This window comes from Neoarius graeffei, chromosome 6 (assembly GCF_027579695.1).
Source record: "Neoarius graeffei isolate fNeoGra1 chromosome 6, fNeoGra1.pri, whole genome shotgun sequence".
Taxonomy (NCBI): Eukaryota; Metazoa; Chordata; class Actinopteri; order Siluriformes; family Ariidae; genus Neoarius; species Neoarius graeffei.
The window spans coordinates 5,390,472-5,416,611 of NC_083574.1; the positions used below are offsets into that span (position 1 = coordinate 5,390,472).

The 26,140-nt window shown below is 40.1% G+C and overlaps 1 protein-coding gene across 2 annotated transcripts in view; it reads left to right on the top strand.

Moving 5' to 3' along the window:
* Positions 1-26,140, top strand: part of cenpn (centromere protein N) — a 41,363-nt gene that overhangs the window by 9,606 nt on the left and 5,617 nt on the right. Inside the window, exons 2-9 of one of the 2 annotated variants that reach the window (XM_060923208.1) lie at positions 3,319-3,364; positions 3,736-3,795; positions 5,495-5,568; positions 7,799-7,972; positions 8,059-8,160; positions 10,527-10,578; positions 10,742-10,851; positions 24,140-24,269. In XM_060923208.1, coding sequence (XP_060779191.1) covers positions 3,319-3,364; positions 3,736-3,795; positions 5,495-5,568; positions 7,799-7,972; positions 8,059-8,160; positions 10,527-10,578; positions 10,742-10,851; positions 24,140-24,269 — 748 coding nt within the window. The remainder of the gene's footprint in view (positions 1-3,318; positions 3,365-3,735; positions 3,796-5,494; positions 5,569-7,798; positions 7,973-8,058; positions 8,161-10,526; positions 10,579-10,741; positions 10,852-24,139; positions 24,270-26,140) is intronic. The other variant, XM_060923209.1, reaches the window with a different exon arrangement.

The window sequence follows — 26,140 nt, forward strand, 5'->3', positions numbered from 1 at the left end:
ATGTAGTCGACCATTTTTCCAAGCCGCCATTTTTCCACAAATTTGCAGAATTTTTGCCAAATTCTGAATAGAGTCTTCACATCAAAGATTTAGTTTTATCTGTATTATTTCTTTCATCATTTTATTTCAAATTAAAACCAACATCACCATTCAAAACCGTATAGTTTATTGACTGAGTATATTTAGTGGGGTACCCCCACAGCACCCTGTTTCTGAGACAGACCCATATTGTCCGATTAATTTTAAGTTTGACAAAAATGAACGACCGGAGGACCTGAATGATGCGGAGGAACGAACTGTAACCCATCACTCGTTCTGGAAGCGTGAGCCGACTGAACGAACAAAGCTTTTGACGTGAACGAAAAGAACATGTTCACCTCAGTGAATGAGAATTCTCTTCTTGAAGACAGTTTTATTTATTTATTTATTTATTTATTTATTTTTTAAAGCATTTCTCAGGGTGTCGCAACAAGAAAGCGTCCATAGTCGGGAGTCTAGAGAGCAAAACTGGCCATGTTTAACCCCTGTCAATCACAGCATCACGAGCCAATCATGTCCACCTGTGAGCTCATGTATGCAGAAGAAGGTAGATAGCATTTTCCAACAGGATGTAACTAAAACATGCACGTCAGCAAATCGCTAAATGAGGTCATCGACAAATCTGCAGATTAATTATTCATCGTGATCATCAGCATGTCAAATTACTAATGAGGTTACACGACGACGACGATGTTTGCCTTTGAGTAGAATAGAATAGAGTTTTATCAGAATAGATTATAATTTTTCTACGTCATTTTTGATCATGGCACGAAGCACGAATGAAACCTTGACGCATTTACGAAATACGATGCAAGACTCTCAGCAATTGTGAGCATCTTTTGGTTTATGTATGCAGAAGAGGGTAGATAGCGCGTTCTTCAGAGTGATACGCTGTGATGCAGCAGGGTTGGTTTGCTGGCTTCACATGTCTCACAGGAAGTCCACATTTCCACAGGTGGTGAATGACCAAATCATTTCTTTCCAGAACTTTAACAAACAACGATGTGTTTGTGACCAGGCAGTCCTTGTTAGAATTTGTGATTGATTTTATGAAATATGTCTCACCAATATATGTTTTTGAAAGAAGAACAATTGGTTGATTGAAAACTATAGCACATCTAATTAAAAAATTCTAACTAGTGTGACAGTATGCAGCACTGTTCAGGCAAAAACTGATTTTTTTGGTTCAAGTATCAGTTTTGATGATGTGATTGTGAGAAAGGCCAGTTTTTCTCAAAGTGTACGCCATGGCCCCCTGGTGGACCTTGAAGGACCTGCATGTGGGCGCTTTATCCTGTTCTACAGGGTCGCAGGCAAGCTGGAGCCTATCCCGGCTGACTACGGGCGAAAGGCGGGGTACACCCTGGACAAGTCGCCAGGTCATCACAGGGCTGACACATAGACACAGACAACCATTCACACTCACATTCACACCTACGCTCAATTTAGAGTCACCAGTTAACCTAACCTGCATGTCTTTGGACTGTGGGGGAAACCGGAGCACCCGGAGGAAACCCACGTGGACACGGGGAGAACATGCAAACTCCACACAGAAAGGCCCTCACCGGCCACGGGGCTCGAACCCGGACCTTCTTGCTGTGAGGCGACAGCGCTAACCACTACACCACCGTGCCGCCCCGCAATATAATCAAAAGGCTTTTAATTTTTAAAGCTAGACAACCTTTCAGATTTTTCAAGTGTAGGTCGTAAAAAGAACTTCCTCCGACACCCAGTTATTTTTGTTTAGTGGACTGAAAGCTACTGAATTTGAATCACAAACTTCCAATTTAATTTTTTTTAATATCAAACAATGAATGAATTTCGAGCCATGTGGCCTTAAATTCCCCGTTATTTTTTCCTGCTTCACCATGACCCAGTACAAGATACTTACGTCATGCATCACATCACGTAGTGGGCTTTCTCCATTTGCACAAGGCATTGTGGGATACAAATTTGAAAGCGGAGAGAAAAATGGAGGACGTGAGTGTGCGAATGAAATGTGAAAGAGCGACTACAGTAACGGAAAGAAAGCGAGAAGAAAAGACGTTATGTTATATACGAAGGAAAGGAAATGCAGGAAATATCAAACTAATAAATATCGGCGCTCAGCGAGCACCTCGGTGTGATCAGCTGTTCGTTTAGCGACAGAATGATGTTAAAGGTAAACCTGCGCATGCGCACACACACACACACACGGACTTCCTCCGTCTGCTTGACTGCGCAAAGCGAGCGATTTCATGCACATTATTTGCTTTAATCCCCTCAAATTAAATAACTTCCCAGCCATAGAACAGAATGGCCTGATATTTTGTGAGATATTACAGAAATAAACATATATCACAATTTCAGATGGAACTAAATTTCACTGATTTTATGAAATTGAAAGGCCATCTAGCTTTAATGTTGTAGTTAACCTTGAAACTCCAGCAAAATATTTGTTATTACATAGTTACATAAAACAAATCCATGGGATTAAAATCATGTCCTATTCTTCATTTTCAATTTATTGAACACCGAGTTCAGTGTTGAATCTTCCTGAAGTAATATGATGTAATATTTTTGGTGTATCACTTGTCCTGTCCTGTATCGTGCGATGTAATAAACAATTATTCCACGAAATCAAGTCGTACATGAGCTGATAGCCAACAAGGTGCATAGCACCGAGTGTTTTATTTAACTGTTTTATTCTACCCACATTCACTGGATTTTGAGAAACAGAGCACTTTTATTTCTATTTTTTGCAAATTCAGTGAATTAAAACTTCATACAAAACGTCCAACAAAATCATTTCCACTTAGAATATAAACAAACCGGTGATATGACGGGAGCAATTTGTGAAAAAATGCGATAGTAAATCTTGAAAAAAAAAATCCATTCTTACCACAAATACTTTCATTCCATGTTTTGTTGCTTTTTTTTTTTGAGGTTTTGTTTTCGAGTAGTTTTTATTTCGTACTCGGTTGGTTCAGCAACACGCTCCGCCATTTTGGTTTTCTCTACTCACGGTATATGAGCTGATATCCTAGTAGTAGAGTAGCCAATCGGAGCACACGATTGCTCATATCCAGTGAATGTGGATTTAATAATGCACATTATATGTCTTTGTATATTTAGGACTCGTACACAGGCATGATAACTGGAGTAGTAATAATAATAATAAGAATGTGGCTAACCATTAAACCAAATCAGTTGTGAAGTGATAGACGTACCTGTCTGTATACCTTCATTAAACTCCTCATTAATTACCCACCTTTTTTTTTTTTCCTTTCTCGATTTCAGGAAAGCAGGCTGCGTTTAAAAGACGTGACGAAGCTGGAGTTGGTCTGTGAGTGACTTTGTTCCTTATGGCTGATGTTCTGAACACAGATGTTCATTTCATGTCTCGTTTTCCTTCCTTCATGGCCGCCGCGACACCGAGACCTTCACGGTTTTCTCTCAGCAACTTAACAACCTTTATTACACAATTCACCATTTAAGAGCTGAAATTGATTGATTGATTGATTGATTGATTTTTACATTTCTTCTGCAAAATCCAGTCGATAACGGTGTGCAGGAAACGTTATTGTGCCTCAGGGTTCGTTTAATAGTTTATATACCGTGTAAATGTTTATGCATTTGAGCTTGTCAGCTGTTTTGTTCTTGCTTTATTGATGATTGATGTAATAAAGACTGATTTTGGGTTATTTTCTGTGTCAGATCACATAGAGAACCCTAATCAAGGAACCTGGCACAGCTTTAAACTCACTGAAGCAGAAGGTGACTTTAAAAACTTGAAAATTGTTGACCTTTTTTTTTTTAAATCATGTAAATTGTACAACCCCGATTCCAAAAAAGTTGGGACAAAGTACAAATTGTAAATAAAAACGGAATGCAATGATGTGGAAGTTTCAAAATGCCATATTTTATTCAGAATAGAACATAGATGACATATCAAATGTTTAAAGTGAGAAAATGTATCATTTAAAGAGAACAATTAGGTGATTTTAAATTTCATGACAACAACACATCTCAAAAAAGTTGGGACAAGGCCATGTTTCCCACTGTGAGACATCCCCTTTTCTCTTTACAACAGTCTGTAAACGTCTGGGGACTGAGGAGACAAGTCGCTCAAGTTTAGGGATAGGAATGTTAACCCATTCTTGTCTAAAGTAGGATTCTAGTTGCTCAACTGTCTTAGGTCTTTTTTGTCGTATCTTCCGTTTTATGATGCGCCAAATGTTTTCTATGGGTGAAAGATCTGGACTGCAGGCTGGCCAGTTCAGTACCCGGACCCTTCTTCTACGCAGCCATGATGCTGTAATTGATGCAGTATGTGGTTTGGTATTGTCATGTTGGAAAATGCAAGGTCTTCCCTGAAAGAGACGTCGTCTGGATGGGAGCATATGTTGCTCTAGAACCTGGATATACCTTTCAGCATTGATGGTGTCTTTCCAGATGTGTAAGCTGCCCATGCCACACGCACTAATGCAACCCCATACCCTCAGAGATGCAGGCTTCTGAACTGAGCGCTGATAACAACTCGGGTCGTCCTTCTCCTCTTTAGTCCGAATGACACGGCGTCCCTGATTTCCATAAAGAACTTCAAATTTTGATTCGTCTGACCACAGAACAGTTTTCCACTTTGCCACAGTCCATTTTAAATGAGCCTTGACCCAGAGAAGACGTCTGCGCTTCCGGATCGTGTTTAGATACGGCTTCTTCTTTGAACTATAGAGTTTTAGCTGGCAACGGCGGATGGCACGGTGAATTGTGTTCACAGATAATGTTCTCTGGAAATATTCCTGAGCCCATTTTGTGATTTCCAATACAGAAGCATGCCTGTATGTGATGCAGTGCCGTCTAAGGGCCCGAAAATCACGGGCACCCAGTATGGTTTTCCGGCCTTGACCCTTACGCACAGAGATTCTTCCAGGTTCTCTGAATCTTTTGATGATATTATGCACTGTAGATGATGATCTGTTCAAACTCTTTGCAATTTTACACTGTCGAACTCCTTTCTGATATTACTCCACTATTTGTCGGCGCAGAATTAGGGGGATTGGTGATCCTCTTCCCATCTTTACTTCTGAGAGCTGCTGCCACTCCATGATGCTCTTTTTATACCCAGTCATGTTAATGACCTATTGCCAATTGACCTAATGAGTTGCAATTTGGTCCTCCAGCTGTTCCTTTTTTGTACCTTTAACTTTTCCAGCCTCTTATTGGCCCTGTCCCAACTTTTTTGAGATGTGTTGCTGTCATGAAATTTCAAAATGTCTCACTTTCGACATTTGATATGTTGTCTATGTTCTATTGTGAATACAATATCAGTTTTTGAGATTTGTAAATTATTGCATTCCGTTTTTATTTACAATTTGTACTTTGTCCCAACTTTTTTGGAATCGGGGTTGTACATGAATAAAATCGAGTTAAAGTTGAGTCCATGAAATGGAAGTGTTTGCTTTTCTCTCCACAGATGAAGCCCTTTCTGTGGATTTCATCCAGTTTAAGGAGATGTTCACAGCTCACTTAGAGGAAGTCGTCCGACACGTAAAGCACATTCCTGATTTCTGTTTACATCTCAAAGTGAATAAATACTTTTCTGGAGATGTGTTTGTGGCAGGCTTGTAGCACTCGAGTCCAACTCGTGCCCTAATTTTAAGGACTCGTGAATCAACTCAGACTTGAGCACTGATGACTCGGACTCGTGCATTAAATTAACTGCATTTGGACTCGTAGATTGGAAACGAGGACTCTGATTTTTTTTTCTTTATTTTTGTGACATGCCATAATAATTTGGCGTAAGATATTTATATCTACATTAATTTTTTACTGATTTTGTGCAGGAGTGTCGCACCGGCACGCCTTGGCGCATGCATCAGATAGACTCTCGGGCGCACTCCGGAGACTCTTGTTTTAATTTTTAATGAATGCCATTAATATGAAACGACCGTTTTTGTTTTGTAAAAGTTTCATCAAATTTGTAACTGAAATACATAAACAACTTGCACTACTGTTCAAAAGTTTGGGGTCACCCAGACAATTTTATGTTTTCCATGAAAAGTCACACTTTTATTTCCCACCATAAGTTGTAAAATGAATAGAAAATATAGTCGAGACATTTTTCTGGCCATTTTGAGCATTTAATCGACCCCACAAATGTGATGCTCCAGAAACTCAATCTGCTCAAAGGAAGGTCAGTTTTATAGCTTCTCTAAAGAGCTCAACTGTTTTCAGCTGTGCTAACATGATTGTACAAGGGTTTTCTAATCATCCATTAGCCTTCTGAGGCAATGAGCAAACACATTGTACCATTAGAACACTGGAGTGAGAGTTGCTGGAAATGGGCCTCTATACACCTATGGAGATATTGCACCAAAAACCAGACATTTGCAGCTAGAATAGTCATTTACCACATTAGCAATGTATAGAGTGGATTTCTGATTAGTTTAAAGTCATCTTCATTGAAAAGAACAGTGCTTTTCTTTCAAAAATAAGGACATTTCAAAGTGACCCCAAACTTTTGAACACTTAAGAACTCTGAAGCCGCTCAGTCGAAGTCTGCGTCGTCTGATTTGTAAAGTTAAACACGAGTAGGACACAAATGAATTTCCCGAACTTAAAGGATCTTCATAAATAAATCTCAGAGGTCTTGTGCAAATGCTCCTGTGAAGGGTTTATAAATAAATCGGTGGATAAAAACAGATTTAAACTCGACACCCTTTCGATTTCATAAAATCGGTGAAATTTAGTTCCGTCTGAAATTGTGATATATGTTTATTTCTGTAATTCACAAAATATCAGGCCATTCTGTTCTATGGCTGGGAAGTTATTTAATTTGAAAGGATTAAAGCAAATAATGTGCATGAAATCGCTCGCTTTGCGCAGTCAAGCAGACAGAGGAAGTCCGTGTGTGTGTGTGTGTGTGCGCATGCGCAGGTTTACCTTTGACATCATTCTGTTGCTAAACGAACAGCTGATCACACCGAGGTGCTCGCTGAGCGCCAATATTTATTAGTTTGATATTTCCTGTGTTTCCTTTCCTTCGTATAGAACATAACGTCTTTTCTTCTCGCTTTCTTTCCGTTACTGTAGTCGCTCTTTCACATTTCATTCGCACACTCGCGCCCTCCATTTTTCTCTCCGGTTTCAAATTTGTATCCCACAATGCCTTGCGCGAACGGGGAAAGCCCACCACGGGATGTGATGTGATGTGATGCATGACGTAGTATCTTGTACTGAGTCATGGTGAAGCAGGAAAAAAATAGCGGAGAATTTCCGGCCATGTGGCTTTAAATCCATTAATTGTTCTGTTTTTAAAAAAAAAAAACTAATAAAACTGGAAGTCTGTGATTCGAATTCAGTAGCTTTCAGTCCACTAAACAAAAATAATGAGGTGTTGGGGAAAATTCTTTATACAGTATGACCGACACTTGAAAAATCTGAAAGGTGGTACAGCTTTAAATGAGGCCCAGTGAGAAACCGGTTTCTGGAGTGATTATTATTATTTTTAAAAATGTAAATCACAAAAAAAAAAAAAAAAAGCTGCAGATCAACTGAACTCGATCGAGTAAACTAAGTTCAATTTTTGTCACATTTCAAAAATTCACTTCGTCACCTTTATATCCCCGTGTGTGTTTTTTTTGTTTTATTTTATTTCTGATTACTAAACGTGTGTTGATTGTAATAGCAGTGCGATACGGTTAACGAGCTCTACTTCACTCATGAACGCTGCTCAGTGTCTCCTCTGGTTCTGACCCGTGAGTCTTTGCTTGTGCAGGTGTCTGTCAGGATAAAGAAAGCGGAAGACGGCGCTGTGTGGATCCGTATCGCATGGGGTGATAATTTCACCAAACCCAACCACCTCAAGCCAACTTACGCTGTTCATTATCTCCAGACTCCCTACGTGTTTATCCTTCATCTCAACGCCAAGCACAAGCCTTTTCTCTATCAGGTCACGGGTTTTTTTTTTAAACGTTTTTCTGAGCTTTTTATCACGCTGTACATTCAGTCTGACTGTTCTCTTGATCTCATTCTCAGGCTTTAGTTCTGTCCACCAGACACGTGTCCATAAACGAAGCTCACCTGAGTGGCCGAAGCCTCGCTGCCCTGAGAGACCTGCTCATGAAGCAGTATCAGCAGGTAAAGCACCGAATTCATCCTCCTCAGCAGGTTTTCTCGACAACTGCTTCAAACTTGAAAAGTAATAATACGCTGTTTAAAAACGGGACAGGATTTTAGGGTCGAAACACTCGTCGGCCACTTTATTAGGAACAACCATACTAGACATTACAGATTATTATTTGCATATTTTCTTTTCCAATACAATCCTGAAATTGAGTAACAACCGAAATAGAAATGCATCCTGTAGGTTTTTTTTTTCTTTTAAAATTATTGCGCTGTTTTTTTTTTTAATAAAAGCACTTCACAAAGAAAAAAAAAACTGACATTGCAAATGTTATAATCAATAAATAAATATCCATGAAACATCTCCAGAGCCAAACTTTTGTTAGGCATTTTGTTCCAAGATCGGATCAAGCTAGGTTTGTTTTGGTTTTTTTTGTTCTTCCAAAGTATCTTTCATATTTTATTTCCACAATACTATGTGATTTGAGATGATATTCCTCTTTGATGTACAACCCCGATTCCAAAAAAGTTGGGACAAAGTACAAATTGTAAATAAAAACGGAATGCAATAATTTACAAATCTCAAAAACTGATATTGTATTCACAATAGAACATAGACAACATATCAAATGTCGAAAGTGAGACATTTTGAAATTTCATGACAGCAACACATCTCAAAAAAGTTGGGACAGGGGCAATAAGAGGCTGGAAAAGTTAAAGGTACAAAAAAGGAACAGCTGGAGGACCAAATTGCAACTCATTAGGTCAATTGGCAATAGGTCATTAACATGACTGGGTATAAAAAGAGCATCTTGGAGTGGCAGCGGCTCTCAGAAGTAAAGATGGGAAGAGGATCACCAATCCCCCTAATTCTGCGCCGACAAATAGTGGAGCAATATCAGAAAGGAGTTCGATAGTGTAAAATTGCAAAGAGTTTGAACATATCATCATCTACAGTGCATAATATCATCAAAAGATTCAGAGAATCTGGAAGAATCTCTGTGCGTAAGGGTCAAGGCCGGAAAACCATACTGGGTGCCCGTGATCTTCGGGCCCTTAGACGGCACTGCATCACATACAGGCATGCTTCTGTATTGGAAATCACAAAATGGGCTCAGGAATATTTCCAGAGAACATTATCTGTGAACACAATTCACCGTGCCATCCGCCGTTGCCAGCTAAAACTCTATAGTTCAAAGAAGAAGCCGTATCTAAACATGATCCAGAAGCGCAGACGTCTTCTCTGGGCCAAGGCTCATTTAAAATGGACTGTGGCAAAGTGGAAAACTGTTCTGTGGTCAGACGAATCAAAATGTGAAGTTCTTTATGGAAATCAGGGACGCCGTGTCATTCGGACTAAAGAGGAGAAGGACGACCCAAGTTATCATCAGCGCTCAGTTCAGAAGCCTGCATCTCTGATGGTATGGGGTTGCATTAGTGCGTGTGGCATGGGCAGCTTACACATCTGGAAAGACACCATCAATGCTGAAAGGTATATCCCGGTTCTAGAGCAACATGTGCTCCCATCCAGACGACGTCTCTTTCAGGGAAGACCTTGCATTTTCCAACATGACAATGCCAAACCACATACTGCATCAATTACAGCATCATGGCTGCGTAGAAGAAGGGTCCGGGTACTGAACTGGCCAGCCTGCAGTCCAGATCTTTCACCCATAGAAAACATTTGGCGCATCATAAAACGGAAGATACGACAAAAAAGACCTAAGACAGTTGAGCAACTAGAATCCTACATTAGACAAGAATGGGTTAACATTCCTATCCCTAAACTTGAGCAGCTTGTCTCCTTAGTCCCCAGACGTTTACAGACTGTTGTAAAGAGAAAAGGGGATGTCTCACAGTGGGAAACATGGCCTTGTCCCAACTTTTTTGAGATGTGTTGTTGTCGTGAAATTTAAAATCACCTAATTTTTCTCTTTAAATGATACATTTTCTCAGTTTAAACATTTGATATGTCATCTATGTTCTATTCTGAATAAAATATGGAATTTTGAAACTTCCACATCATTGCATTCCGTTTTTATTTACAATTTGTACTTTGTCCCAACTTTTTTTGGAATCGGGGTTGTATAATACTCATCACAGTATGTCCAGTATATACTGTAGGTTTGTGATCAAACTTCAGACAAAAACTGTGAAAAAAGTCTCATCAGACTCAGTTTATCACTTTTATGAAAGGGATGAAATTTAAAAAATATCATAATTAAGATTTGGGACAAAACTTTTTTTTTCTGGTGTAAATCAGCTGCTTGCAAACAAAGTGTGTAATTTTGATTCAAAGGTTGCAAGATTTTGTAATCCCCAGTGTCCTGTACCATAATTTCTCAATATCATCATCATCATTTCCTCTTTTCTCGCTCCAGGTTTTCCCAAACCAGCAAAGAACCCTAAAAGAAAGAAACAGATCTGCTTCACGTGTGTACTTTTAAAAAAAAAAAATTCTTCTCTCTCTATTAAATCGAGAATCAGGTCTGAGCATCATGTATGTTTCGTGACCATCTCGGAACTGGATTTTATTTATTTATTTATTTATTGACTTAACTAGTTGTGATTTTTTTTTTTTTTTTTCTCTCCTCAGATCCCAATATCGATAAAGAGCACGCCGAGTTTGCTGAGAGAAAACATTACATGGCCTGTGAGGCTTTCGGTGACGGGACGGTGCCAAAACTTGAAACCGCCGTGTACAAGGTGAGTAAGAAACAGGACCGGAGAGTCACACCCTGGCTCAAAGGAAGGACAAAATGTGGAGACCACACACGGCTTTTTCCAAATAAAAATAAATTTATTTAAGAAAAATTAAATTAGGGCGGCACGGTGGTGTAGTGGTTAGCGCTGTCGCCTCACAGCAAGAAGGTCCTGGGTTCGAGCCCCGGGGCCGGCGAGGGCCTTTCTGTGTGGAGTTTGCATGTTCTCCCCGTGTCCGCGTGGGTTTCCTCCGGGTGCTCCGGTTTCCCCCACAGTCCAAAGACATGCAGGTTAGGTTAACTGGTGACTCTAAATTGACCGTAGGTGTGAATGTGAGTGTGAATGGTTGTCTGTGTCTATGTGTCAGCCCTGTGATGACCTGGCGACTTGTCCAGGGTGTACCCCGCCTTTCACCCATAGTCAGCTGGGATAGGCTCCAGCTCGCCTGCGACCCTGTAGAAGGATAAAGCGGCTAGAGATAATGAATGAATGAAAAATTAAATTAAATGTGCAGTCAGTTGATCAGTAATGTGTGCTGTGAATAAGTATGAGAGAGAGAGAGAGAGAGACTAATTGCTGTCTGACGCACATGTACAAAAACGCTGTCGACCAAAAATGGCTTAAAAAAATCATGAAATGAAATGAAATGTTTCAACATTAAAAAATACCATAAGCAGGAATCAGTAAGCTGTATGGAACAAAGTTAATATTTGGTGTGAGACGACCCTTTGCTTTGAAAAAAAAAAAACAGGGTTTCTACGCAGTATGGAATTTGATTTTAGTATTTTCCAGGTCTGGAAAAGTATGGAAAATGGAAATTAGGGTATGGAGAAATATTTGTGTTTCCAGACCTTTGCCGCTACATCGTAAAATGAAGCTCAACATTCTGACATTCAGTTGAATTTTGCCAAAGAAATGTGTTGAAATGCGGAGGGAGGGAAACGGGTGTTCTGTTGTACTGGCATGCGCGCCGCCACACCTCCTGAACCTGCTTGCTTCTTAATGCAAGACTTTGGACAAGACGCAGGAAAACCCCCTGCTACAAAACGCCTCTTGAACACGCGTGAACACACATCATAGCTCCAGTCAGTGTAAAAATGCTTCTGGCTTATTTGGCAGTGTTGCCAGAATTTGCTAGAAAAATAAGGCACATGGACCCTGAAAACAAGCGACCCAAGACAAAAAAACCTGCCAACAAAAATATGAAGGCTGTGTACGCAAACATACATATAACATACCTGCAAACTAGTCACCTTTCGGCGAAATTCGCCGTTTTGATCCCAAAATAGGTCACTTGTGTGAATCGTGTAGATCCGAAGAGGTTTTTTTTTTTTTGGGGGGGGTGCGCGAGGCTACGTTGCCGAACATTTGGTTTCAATGTACTACTACTTCAAAGTACTACTACTACTTTTCTCCTCACACCCACATTCAGACCATTTCCACCTTCTTCATACTTCAGACGTCTCTCTGATTGGATGACATTCCAACGAGCCAATAGTCTTACAGAACGCTGGACAGTATCCGCGAATTGTAACTGAATAGAGGCGGGGTTTTCTTGAATACGGGTGTGTATAGGAGGATGGCAGAGATCATCCAAACGCAATGCAGAACGGGACACCGAGTCTTGAAAACAGCTCACGGAATCATATTTTCTGATTTTTTCCCGAACTCTATATTACATCTGGAGACGGAAAAACATTTTTAGTATGCGGAGAAAGCTGTGTCACGATGAGTGCGATTTAAAGAGGCTTTAGGGTGGGTTTTTTTTGGTACCTGTTAGGGCTGTAACAATATGCAAATCGAAATCGCGATACGCAGAGCCACGATCCGTGTCGCGATACAAGAAGGCAGAATCGCGGTACACCCTTTCAAACTTCTCCTCAGCCCAAAAACAGAGGCGCTTCCAAACTTCAATTTATGAATACTTTACTTTTTATTTAAATTACATTTTAAACTTACTTAAATTACTTTTATTTTTTATATCTATTAGTAAGTCATTTTTTCGCCGACCTGCGACAATCTTCTGCGAGTCACGCAACGTCCACACTCGCCACTGGCAGCCATATGGCGTCCTTGGCCACCAGAGCATTCGTTTCTTTTAAGCGTTCACCATTCTGGTTGCGACGCGGGGAGCGCATCTGTAAACAAGCAGCTCATTGGCTGGCTAGGTGTGCCACAAGCCAATCACAATCACTTGACCGGAAAGGCATGCAGTGTTGCCAGATTGGGAGGTTTTAGGTGCTTTTTGGCTGGTTTTGAACATATTTTGGGGTGGAAAATGTTAGCAATATCTGGCAACACTGAAGGCATGTCTGCTTGGGCGGAAGCCTTCTGCGGCAGTTACATTTTGACACGCGAGCAACGTTTCACCATAAAAATTCCGTAATTTCCATCTGTTTTCCGCGATCACAGAAAATCATTGGCCCTATGAGAGTGAGACAGTGAGAGAGCCACCCCCCCAAAAAAAAATCTTAACGGATTTACACGATTTGGAAAAATGACTTTTTCAGAACCGAAAAAAACAGAGCTTCCGGCTCAACAGTATTATTTTGAGAAATAAAACAATCTTTGGATATACATTTGTTCATTTTTGCATACATATTACTCATTCTCTGCAGTGGTCTGAATTATTTGTTATTAAATAGTTAATGTTAGTAAGTAAATGTTAATAAGTCAGATTTACTACTTTAAAAAAACATTTTAAAAAAATCGTGGGTGTATCGAATCGTGGGTCAAAAATCGCGATACGAATCGAATCGTGAGTTGGGTGTATCGTTACAGCCCTAGTACCTGTGATTTGGTGGTCTGTGAGTCGCGTTTTTATGACATAAGACGCAAGGGGCGGGACTGTTACGTTTGAACCGAACGCGCGACATGGAAGATGTTTCTGTGGGCTGAAACAAAACAGAAAAAAATGTCAAATCAGTTTGAATAAAGTCATTTTTTGTTGAACATAAGGATCTATAAACGTGTGTTTTGGCTAAGAGAAATAATTTTTATGTGAAACTATTGGTGGGATTGTCAAAATTATAACGTAATATGTGTTGATCTCGGTTGTATTCAGAGAACCAGTTGTGCGTGTGAGTGAGAGGAGAGAGAGAGAGTGTGTGTGTGAGAGAGTGTATGTGTGAGTGAGAGAGAGATTCTCTCTCACTCACACACACACTCTCACACCATGAATTTGGCAGCACTGAAGGAAAGGAGGGCTGAATTTGGTGTCCAGCCATCTACCAGTGCTGCTGGTAATGGGGCAGAGGTGGTGAAGAAGGATAGCATGGCGTGAAAGAGGCACATGGCAGAGCAGCATAAACGTGCCCTTGAACGGCTTGTTCGGGCCAAAAGGTCTAAAAAATGATAAACTGGTCTGCTGAAGAAAGTTTCCAGTGTCACACTTCAAAAATTACTTTTTTAAATTCAATTTTTACTTTTTATACTTTTCCTTCCTTAATGGTAATGTAATGAGGTATCAGATGCAAAACTGAAAATTGCAAAGCTAAAAATGAATAAATCTTGTCTTTGTTTTAAATGTTGTCTTTTCCCTGTATTTTCCTTGATCGTGCGCTGTTTAAGGGGGCCGGGGGGTTACCGGTAGTTTGTCACCTTTTTCAACCCTCATGAGTTTGCAGGTATGATATAAAAATGTATACACACTTTGAATCATTGTGAAGTAAGTGTTTATTAAAATTCATTTCATTTTCAAGGTGTAATAGAATTTACAGACATCACTTTGTTTTATCACTGCCTCTTACTGATGTTTATAGTCTACGCCAGACCTGGGCATTTTACGGCCCGCGGGCCGCATCCGGCCCTTTGGTTCATTCTGACCAGCCCGCCTAAGGTTAATTAGAAATTACAAAATAAACGTATTTTCTAATTTTACCTCATGCATGGACTGAATGTGCATTGCTTTTATTTTGAAGTTGTGTTCAACAAAAACGCAATGCACGCGACATGAACATGACATGCAATCCCACGAAACCTAATCCCGCGATAACTACTTCCGTAATTTGTCCAGACCAACCACAAACTTGTACGTCATCCTTCAAACGGTCCAGCCAATCACATAGTGTGACGTCACCAGCAGGCGCCGGAGCCCGAGCCGATCTTTAGATCTGATACCTACACCGAATCGACGTTGTTGCGAGCAGGTCACAAGAAGACTTTAGCCCCCAAAATGTCCGCAAAAAGAAGAAAGGTAGATGCCGAATGCAGGGCTTTCAACAAAACATGGACTGCTAAGTATTTATTTACTGAAGTCAGAGATAAAGCCGTGTGTTTAGTTTGCGGAGAGCAGATCCGAAAAACACCAAATGAGGTGATTAGACTACAAATGTGGGCATCATTATTATAATATGATGTATCTTGCTTGATATTTGGAGTAGAAAGACAATATTGTGATGTCTTTATTGTGTTTTGGGGTGAATGTGACTGAAAAAAAAATGGTACAAACGTTAACGTTTTGTTAACCATTGTTTTGGGAAATTTGATTGAATAAATGACATATTTTTTGTAAGGCAACCTCGTTTTTTCCCATACTCTTACCAGTCTTAGCAGCTTGTAAAAACAATGTTATTTATTGCTTTATATAAAGAAATATAATTAATATTGTGCAGAATTTACTTCAGCCTTTTGGTCCGGCCCTCCACAAAATTTTCTGTTTCTCGTGTGGCCCCATGGAAAAAATAATTGCCCACCCCTGGTCTACGCGATGAGACCTGCAACAGTCACTGAAAGTGAATGTCCAAAAATACCAAGAGAACTGAATGTGATTTGCATTGTCAGCAGTGACCGGACCAGAATGGATGTCAGTTTGAGAACAGGCGGTGACTAAATAATAAAATGTCTGTAAATTCTATTACTCTTTTTGAAAATTACATGGATTTTAATAAACGCATACAGTATTTTACAGTGATTTAAAAGCGTGTATACATTTTTTTTTCGGGACATCCTGTATGTGCTTGACATCTTCACACACCTGTGTTTTAATGTCTTGAAGTGTGCATCAGATACGTGTGCGTCAGAGTGGCATCCTGTATTTTGTGTAATGTGTTTATATATTTATGACAAAAACAGGGCACTGATACAAATTTTAGGCCAAGCTAAATATGGTATGCATTTTGGTGGTATGTCATAATGTGAGTACCTGTTTGATTTTCAAGTAATTCTTTTAAATATATGAGTAGTTGTTTGTTCGCTGAAGTCTCCAAACCTGAGAATTTGAGTATGGAAAAAGTCTGGAATTTTAAATTTGAAAATGTGTAGGAACCCTGTCTGCAGGTTTTACTGAGCATCTTCCAGAACCAGCTGCAGTTCTTCTGGACACTTTGACTGTCACACTCGCGTCTTCATTATGCAGCAAAAGTTTTGCAGTAGGCTTCATTATGTTTTTTTAATCTGAAAAGAAAGTGCTCTCTTATGGAATATGCTGCTCAGACTTATTAGGCCATTATTAAAAAATGTTCTGTTTCCGGTCCACCGGCCGGGTGAGTGCCGTTTGTGCGGTTGAAATTTTTTTTTTTTAACGCTGGTTTTTCGACTTTTTTTTTTTTTTAAAGATATTTTTTGGGCTTTTTTCACCTTTATTGGATAGGACAGTGTAGAGACAGGAAATGAGCAGGAGAGAGAGACGGGGAGGGATCGGGAAATGACCTCGGGTCAGAATCGAACCCGGGTCCCCGGATTTATGGTGTGGCGCCTTATTTTTCGGGTTCATAAATCTAAAATCGAACTTGACATTTCCGCATTCCCAGGGCTTTCCACTAAGGCTCATACTAGCCAGCCATGACAAATAAGTAGCCAGCCGGGGGAGTAAACACAAAATAAACTCCTGTGCACGCAGTTCCCAGGATTAAATGTATTTTCCACAGACCATTTATTTATTCACTTTACTCAAATACAAAATAAATTGGCAGTAAATCTTTTCTTTTCTTGCGTATTGCATCATGAGGCGTTCCTGGCTTGTAAATCTCTTATTTTCGGTGCGTGACACATTCACGCAACTGAGCATGCTATGAATTAACAACGACAACGGTCTGCAGTGGGGCGACACAATTACACACTCAGCCAACATTTCTCCATTTGTGTATGAAAATACACTCCAACCACTCAGTTTGGGTTCATTTACAACCAACGGTGTCTTTTGATGCCAGCACGTAATTGAACGAGAGAAGACTGGTTTACCGGAGACAAAATAAGCGTCATCTCTGCTTCTGTTCCCTCCGACGGCCCCGACACACTACTGCCTCCGCCGAGTGCGCGCGCACACACTGCATGTCGGGGCCGTGGATGAGTTACTCTCCCTTGATCAACGAAGTCTGCGGGGAATTTGTGGTTATTATCGGTACAAACAGCGCGAATCACAACTTAAATGAGTGCGGTTCAGTTTGACATTATTGTCTGTCCGTTAGATAAACATTTAATTTTATTAAAATCGAAAATTAATATTTAGAGCCAGTGGGCTACAAAAATAATAGTCATTAAAGTAGCCGGCTGGACTTAATTGTGTAGTCGGCTGTGTGGCCGGCAGCCGGCGCTTGTGGAAAGCCCTGCATTCCGCACAGAATATAGAATCGAATCAGCTCTGCGCATGCGCCGTGCGGCACAAAAAAATGGCAGCCACCATGAAGGAAGGAGATCCGGAGTTTTCAAACATTTGCTTAAGTGTGAAATCGCAAAATGGTATTCTAGCGAACAACAAAATAGTAAAGATTCAGAAAAACAAATCATTCAGTGATCATTTTAATAGTGTAATTTCATCCGAACTCGGCCTAACGCTCGATTCAGAACTACAAAAAGTCCGTGTGTCGGACATTTTAAGTACCTTTGTAAAAGTTTTGCAAATGTTGCAGTCAGCATTTAAAATGCTAACTTAAAGTTTTTGTACAAGTTTCAGTTGATTAAACCATCATATTTTATTAAATGTGTCTGCTTTTGTAATAAAGTACTGAAAGAAAAAGCAAACACAGCATTGCGATTGCTTATCCATCCATGTATATAAAAAAAAAAAATCCCTCCCTCCCGACTGAAATTTTTTTTGCTCACCTGGTGGACAGGAAACGGATTTTTTTTTTAAGGATGGCCTGGGTACTGTGAGGGTCCCCCACTAAATATACTCACAGTCAATAAGCTATATGGTTTTGAATGGTGATGTTGGTTTTAATTTGAAATAAAATGATCAAAGAAATAATACAGATAAAACTAAATCTTTGATGTGAATACTCTATTCAGAATTTGGAAAAAATTCTGCAAATTTGTGGAAAAATGGCGGCTTGATCTGGGACATGATAAATGGTCGACTACATCGCATTCCCTTGAAAAGGTTGTAGTCCACTGAAAAGTCTACAGTTATCACTAATTGTATTTTAAGTTGTAACTTTATACACCTAAGGATTGGTGCGCTCACAGAATAATCATAACCGTAATAAAACATCATGCAAAATATTTGATCACCGTCGTAACTCCATTTTCCGCAAACCCAAAACCAATACAATCGTGTGTTTTGATCTAAACCAGGGGTGCCAGGGTGAAATTGGTAAGGGGGCCAGATTTTTTTCAAGTGGGACCTTGGGGGCCGAATTTCAGGCCAAAAGTGTAAAGACCAGACACTAACTCAACAAAAGGACATTATTTTATATGATTTTTGAAGGCCTATACGCCCAAAAGGAATTGTAAAGCTATAGCCTCAAAATGAGGCGCACAGTAACATGGCAGACAAAAGCAATTTACCCTCTGAAAATGTAACAGTCTAAGCATGCAAGTAGCCTACATTTATAAAAAAAAAAAATGCTACAGAAATGGACTAAGACACAAATAACACAAGTGTAAACTGTAAATGAATTAGATCAGATTTATTGATCTTGCACATCAAAAACATGTCAATGCATAGGCCTAATTAGGCCAATTAAAACGATTGGCAAGTAGGCCTAAACGAGTCAAAAGAAAGAAGTGCCAGGGTAAATAATTCCACCAATAGGTCAAGTGACTAAATATCCAGTGGCATTAGTTTAAAAGAGCCAAATATGACTGAACATACCAATAAAAACAAACTACAGATGGCACATTAACTTTGCTGGTCAAGTCCCACATATATTTCCACACAGCCATCCTGTTTATTCCCCCTCAAGCACACAGCAAAATGGGGGAGAAATACCAGCTACATTTTACATGTGGAAGCCAGAAGTCTTTTACTTTTTACCAGCTTGTCGACATTGGGGGACAGACTCTGGGCAGTTGCTATTTTCATGACATCGTTGAGATGTCCATGGGTCAGACGACTACGCAGTTTCGATTTATTAATATTCATTACTGAAAATGCCTGTTCACATAAATATGTTGTCCCGAACATACAGAGTATTTTACCGGCAAAGGCCGTGATAATTGGGTACTCTGGTGGCAATGACTGATAGAAAGATTGGATTCCAACAGATGCGTATTTATCCTTGACGAATGCACCCTCCGAAAATGGCTTGGACACTTTTGCGATCTCCCACGCGATGATGTAGCTCGCCTTCACTGCCCCTAACATGAAATAAAATGTACAACAAAGATATTGAGACACCCCTCTTTGAAAACAGCCGCATTTAACATTAAAGGAGAACTGAAGATGATGTATGATATTAAAACGAACCTTCATGTGTCTCTCGAGACTTTGAGAAAGCTGCTTGCTGTTTTTGAAGGTTTGAGGCAAGCTCATTTAGCTTTTCAGTCCTGCGTTGCCCGGTGAATTGGCTGTATTTGTCGGCGTGGGTCTCGTAATGTCTTTTGACATTGTATTCCTTCGGTACAGCCACTTGTTGCGAACAAATCAGACAAACAGGTTTTCCCCCTACTTCCCAGAAAAAGTATTTCTCTCTCCATTTTTCCTGAAAGATGCGACCCTCAGAATCAACTTTTCTCTTTTTAGACTGTTGTTGCTTGTGAACGAGCAACAACTAGCCGACTCTACATTAAATCCGGGTCATTGCACCTGCGCGTGCTGCAGCAAGCAGAGAGCAGCTAAAAACGAACCGATGGATTACACGAAAATGGAATCAAATTGAAACATTAGCTTTAAAATCATTACGAAAAAAAACCACAACATTCGATTTTTATTAATTTATTATTTTAAAAAAGTCTCATGAACCACCGGGCCGGATGTGATGACCAATCGGGCCGTATCCGGCCTGCGGGCCGTTATCATGGCACCCCAGGGAAAGCCTCAGGGTCGAGGTCACTACCTCACCAAAAGTAGTAACTTAAAATCACTACGCCATATAAACATTTCGTTATAAATCTGCGATTTTGTTTTTTAAAGCGAAAGCTGAAAGTTAGGTATAGAATATGTTTCTTACAGAATATGTTACGATGGTAGCTGGTCTTGTATGAATTTCTGAGCTATAAAATGAGTTGTGGTCTATTTTTTACCGTAGCGTGTTATTTGTGTGCGGGGAAGGACACGCATTAACAATTTGCATGTGTAGAATGGAATTTTCCACTCCAGCAGTTAGAAGTTGATCGTGCTTCCATTTGCCATCTTTCTGTTACGCGAGTGATCTGTTCGGACGTTATCGCTGAAAAGGGGAGTTTTGACAGTTTTATTTTGTTTTAGTCTTGCAGTATAAGGCAATAGAATGTTTCTTTTTCATCTTACTTTCATATTTCGTAGTGTTTGCGTGATTTTGGCCAATATTTTGCAACCGTGGTCAATTTAGATCAAACTTTTGATAGAATCTACGGCCAGTCATTTTGCCCCGCCCCTGCCTCACGCGCCGCAGCAGAGACCCGCGCGACCTTCAGCCGGTACAGTCGCTGTTCTTTTACCGCCGCCGTTATTCTCATCTTTCCGGTGTGTTCTTGATTTTTCCGTTGTGTCCTATTTCGCCATATCAAATACCCAAAATGTATCATATTATTCATATTTAAGTGAATAATCAATTCAGTCATCATAACTTGGCATTTTTAACCCGAGCAATCAAAAAGAGGAAATTTATTCAATATGTTCACTCCTCTGTGAAGGAGGGGCTTTAATTCTTCATGATGGAGTTATTTTATATGGAAATCAATTTTACAAAAGCATTTGAATTGGAATCAAAACAATTTTCCACAGTGGAGGCCAGATAAAGCAAGATACTATCTTTATTCTTATTAAACATGACAAAACAGGCTGAGACATTAAGCATTTACCACTGGTGGCCCATTGGGCCAGTGGAATTGAAGAGTTACTGGCCCAAATGGAAAATGTGGTGGCCCGAATGCGCGCAGTACCCGAACCACGGCTGCTACAGGCAGCCGCTGCAAGCACCGCAAGTGCTTGTACAAAAAGGGGGGTCCGGGGGCCCTCCGCCAGAAAATTTTGAATTTTCAATTCATATTTGTGCATTCTGGTGCATTTTAAGGTGAAATTAATGAAAATAAGATTATTCATATTTTGCTAACATTATTATTATCTTTATTGTTTGTTCACATTGATATTTTATTCTTTTTGCATTTCTTGTTCTATCAATTTCTTGGTTACATTTAAAAATTTCCTTTGTTCTTGTTCTCTGTTCGTTTAACACATGCTGTTGATTACTGTTTTACATTAATTGTTTGTATAAGTTTTAGAATAAGCTAAGTTTTGCCTCGCCATGCAACTCACTTGTTTATAGAATAAGCTTTGCCTGTAACCCACCCTGTGTGATGGAGACATAGTTCCCTTTTTTGTCACGGTTTCAGCTTTGGCTCATATATTCTCAACATTGTAGATATTGAATTCTCACCACTGTAGATATTCTAATAGAAATACAATTAACTTTTTAAATACACCTTTATATAATAGCCACAAGACACACACAGGCCAGTCCCAAGTCTGGATGAAAGGTGAGGGTGGCATACTAACCCTCATCATGCTGGATTTAAATGGGCATGAAGAAGTTTTATTTCTTAATTAATAAAATATCATGAGAATCATTGACAAACCATGCATTTGCTGAAAGGGTGGACTTTGGGGAATAATCTAGTGAGATTTTTGCAAAGCCTTACCTGCTCGGGGGTGATTTATAACCCTAATTACCTGTTAATTAGCTAATTAACAGGTATGCTCAGGTGAGCCAAAAAGGGGTGAAATGTTGTATTTTTTTAATAAGACAAGATATAAACACCAAATTTTCAGGATATGTCCTCGGGGGAACTAGTAGTACATTTTTGCAAATTCAGCTCATTTGCATAAACCGTTGCCATGCCAACAACAGATACCCTAGCAACTGGGGGTATAGAGGTTTTCGACTTGACGTCATAGGGTCACGTGATACTGTTTACGCCGCCATTTTGGAGGTACAAAGCCACGCTTATCAGCAAACAACACTTGTAATATCCATCTTCTTCATCGCTTACTTTTATCGTAGAATGCCTGATATGTGTTGTGCAGTTAGCTGCCACAACAGAAGAGGGGATAAGCCTGGATTAACGTTCCATAGGTTCCCGGCCGATCGACAGCGTCGCGAAAAGTGGATCGCGGCGATCAGGCAGAGAATTGGCAGCCCACCGAACACACGCGTTTGTGTGGCGAACATTTTGTCTCGGGTAACTTTTCCAAAAGTTTAAAGATCTCGTATGCGAGATAAATGACAAATTATACATGTAGCCTAGCACCTAGCCTACACGCAAGCCCTGTTAGGCGGTGTTCAGGCTACCTGGCACCGAGCCCCACTAGTCAGGCTACGATGGTTTTATATACGTGAGACGGGGACCGCTCGGCCTCATCAATGGGGCTACCTGGCACTGGGCTTCTTACTAGTGTTTGGCCGGCTTACGTGTAGTCTAGGTTTAACATACACGGTGCCCTCAGGCAAGGCAGAGCCATGTTGTTGGGTGGGTTGTACTTTTTAGATGTGAATATGCAATGGACAAAACTAGAATTCGATACTAGACATATTAATTATTATGCGTTTTTCTATATGATTAATGTAACTCTCTCTCTCTCAACCTGGACACTATTTTTCTAACTGCAATGAATTTACTTTTATTTGGTATCACGTTGAAGTAGACTGTTATGGAATTTTTTGGCCACAAAATGTTGTTGGAAATCTTTGCATATGTTGTCATGGCAACCATTCAAACAATGCATGCTGTGAAAAGGGAAAATACATATTTTTTGACAAATCTCTGACATGTTGGGCTAGCGAGAGTCGCCATTGTTGTGACCGCCAAAATGGCGCCATCTACTTGTCGACATGGCAACGGTCACGTGGGTCGAAAACCTCTATACTGGGTTTAGCATGGTCTGGTTGTACCAGAGAGGGTCAGAATAGTTATTTTTGTTGTAATGAACTAATGTAGACCTAGTTTGGCTATTTTGATAGATTTCATCATCTTTGGATATTTGAATAATATAATATATGGGATCAGATCTAATTTACCACATTATTTTATCTGTTCTTCTATTTCAGTCATAGCAACCAACATTTATACTTCATTCTTTAATCACTAAAAGTTGATCCACGTGTAGCCATATTTCTTAGCAGTGTATCCTGAAATTTTGATATTAATATACGAAGTCTGAACGATTTTGCACCATCTGAAGCTAAAGCGCGTGTGTTGAAATGCTGTTTTACGATTTGGCGCCATATTTGGCGAGTTGTAAACCGAGCGTGACGTCGCGCGCTCTGATTGGCTGCCGAGTTCAAAATGAAGCCGTTCGTTAACACCCGATAGTTAATTTATGCACGATCGTATTTAAACTGGAGCGTGGAGTTTGAACATATTTCTATTTGAATTTCACCGTTCTGATGGTCTCCTTGCCGCAACCGTCTTCGTCTACAAGATGCTATTTTCCCGCCAAAATGACGCTTCCGAACAGCGCCGAACATCTCCGAAGATGCACGAAGACGACACGCTCCTGCCACGGGGCGGAGCGGGACGAAAACAAAGATGGCGGACCTCGTATCGAAAAGGTGCATTTTACGAACAATTTCTTCACAATTCCGGGTAAAATATGAGTAATAAAATTTGTTAATTTGTATCGAAAACGTACTGGCCCGCCCGGGCCACTGTTTGGCCAAATTTAGTGGCCCGAACTGGCCCGAAAGACGTGAAAAAACACCGCCGGGCCATCGGGCAAGTGCTAATGTTGAGCCCTGCAAAAGAAACATTGAGTGAGTGTTGGGTAAATGCAAAAAAAAAAAAAGTAAAATTAGAAAATTTATTTTTTGACCATAATGTCCCAAATGTTTCTGAGACAGACCCATATGCAAAGTGTTTCTCTCATTAAAACATCTACAGCTGGGGATATAAATCTGATTTCCAGGGTTATGAAATGATATTTTATTCCCTTCAGCTTGAAACCAGGTACAGAGGCAGCAGCAGCAGCGACGACACACTCAGTGATAGAGGTGAGCTCTTCAGAGGTGTGGTCAAGTTCTCCAGCCCCAACCTCCTGGAGGCTCTACGTCACTGCGTATCCACTGGTGAGCAGGTTGGGGGGCGGGTTGCTATCGGAAAATAATCAATGATGGGCAGTTTGCAATTTATTAATGAACAGCGTCATACTTTTGTTTTATTTTTATCCATTTACATATACTTTTTTTTCCAAACCTAATTCGACAAAAACTGCAGCTTCTCATGTAACTGAGAAACAGAAATGTTCTCCGTATGGACACTCCACTGACACTGGAGACTCCTTCCATAACTGTGAAATACGTTTCTCCTTGCAGTAAGATTAACCATAATAGTGATTTTTATATTTTGCGTATTCTGGCTTCTGAGAGCCAAATCACAGAAAGAGCGCATAAAACTATCCCTTAACACGTTGTCGTTTCTATAGTAACAGCTCATTCATACAGACTTAAACAGCAGACACTCCACATTATTAAAGCACTGAGTGTTTTATTACTTTGTACAATGAAACATTGTACAAGTGATAAAACACTCAGACGGCTGGTCCGTCTTTTGGCCTCGTCATCATCGTCCACAGTTTACAAAAAGCGCTGCTACTCCTACAGGAGTGATCAGATTTTGATCAAACTCATAAGGATCGTTCCGCTAGTTGGGATGTATAAAAGTTGTCAAGACGGTGGCGCCAGCGTTCATAGTTAAAGGAGAACTGAAGGCAATTTTTTTTTTAAATTATCAAAATTCTATTTCTCATTTTATTAAATATCAGAACGCATTTTTGATCGCTATTTTGTCGCTGCTATAGCAAGTTATGAGTGTTTGAAATATGCTCTGTAATATATCAGTCCATATGTCAAAGCAATGGCCGTAAACGAGATTCGTTGAGACCTGTGCGAGACATCGTAGGACGGAAGTAAAACGTACAGCGGAAATCAAAGTGACCGACATCTGCCAACGTCGTCAAAAGACGCGCGCGCCCTCTTTCGAACGCTGAAGCCGGAAGTTTTGTTTGTTTTGATGGCAATCAGGAAAGTTTGAAAAAAGTCGGCAGTAATCGTCATTTAAACTCGTTTTTGTGCAATATTTCGTTTGGAAAACAGTTTTCAAAATGGCGGCACTGACACCTGGCTGACGCTTCACGTTTCGAAGTCTCGTGAAGATCGCGCGGATAAGCGACGCCTGCCGTGGACCAAACGAATCAAATTCAACATGGATAAAAACCGAATAGGCCGATAAGTATAATATTTAAGTTGCCAATACGAGTCACGATATAAGGTTACTAAAACCGAAAATGTAATTGAATAACACGTTAATTAAGAAATAAAGCGAGTTTAAAAATGACTTCAGTTCTCCTTTAACTTTTCATGGGCGTTTGAAAAGTTTGGGTGACTTGTCATACCAAACACTACTCTTCGTAAACTGCTAGGATGTTTTCACTGAAACTCACCCAGAAGACTCTAAAGACATAAACCAATAAGAATTGTTCACTAGGTGGCACCACCTGCCTTGGCTAAAGTTACACGGGGTCATATGCAATTTTGCAAAAATCGCGACTCCTCCGACAGGATTGATCAGATTTTCAAACTCGCACACAACAACAGTAGCCAGCATGAAATGAGTTCACAAAGGCTTCTGGGAAAGTTCTGCTCTTGAGTTTGTTTGTCGACACTACAGCTAGATCTCTGTTGAAAGGCTGATATTCAGCCTCTCGTTAGGTAGATTCCTGTTTTGGTGACCCGATCAAACCAGTAAATTTGACAGAACAGATATAATCACCCTACCATTCCTGACTGCTTGGGGAGGAAAAAAAAACCTTGAGAGTCAAAATGAAATGTGAATTCGGTATGACTTTTTAAGTTTGGCGAGATTAACGGTTAAATACGTAGAGCTGAATCAGATCTGAATATTTGTTTTACTCCTCGAGTGGCTTAAAATGAGAGTGATC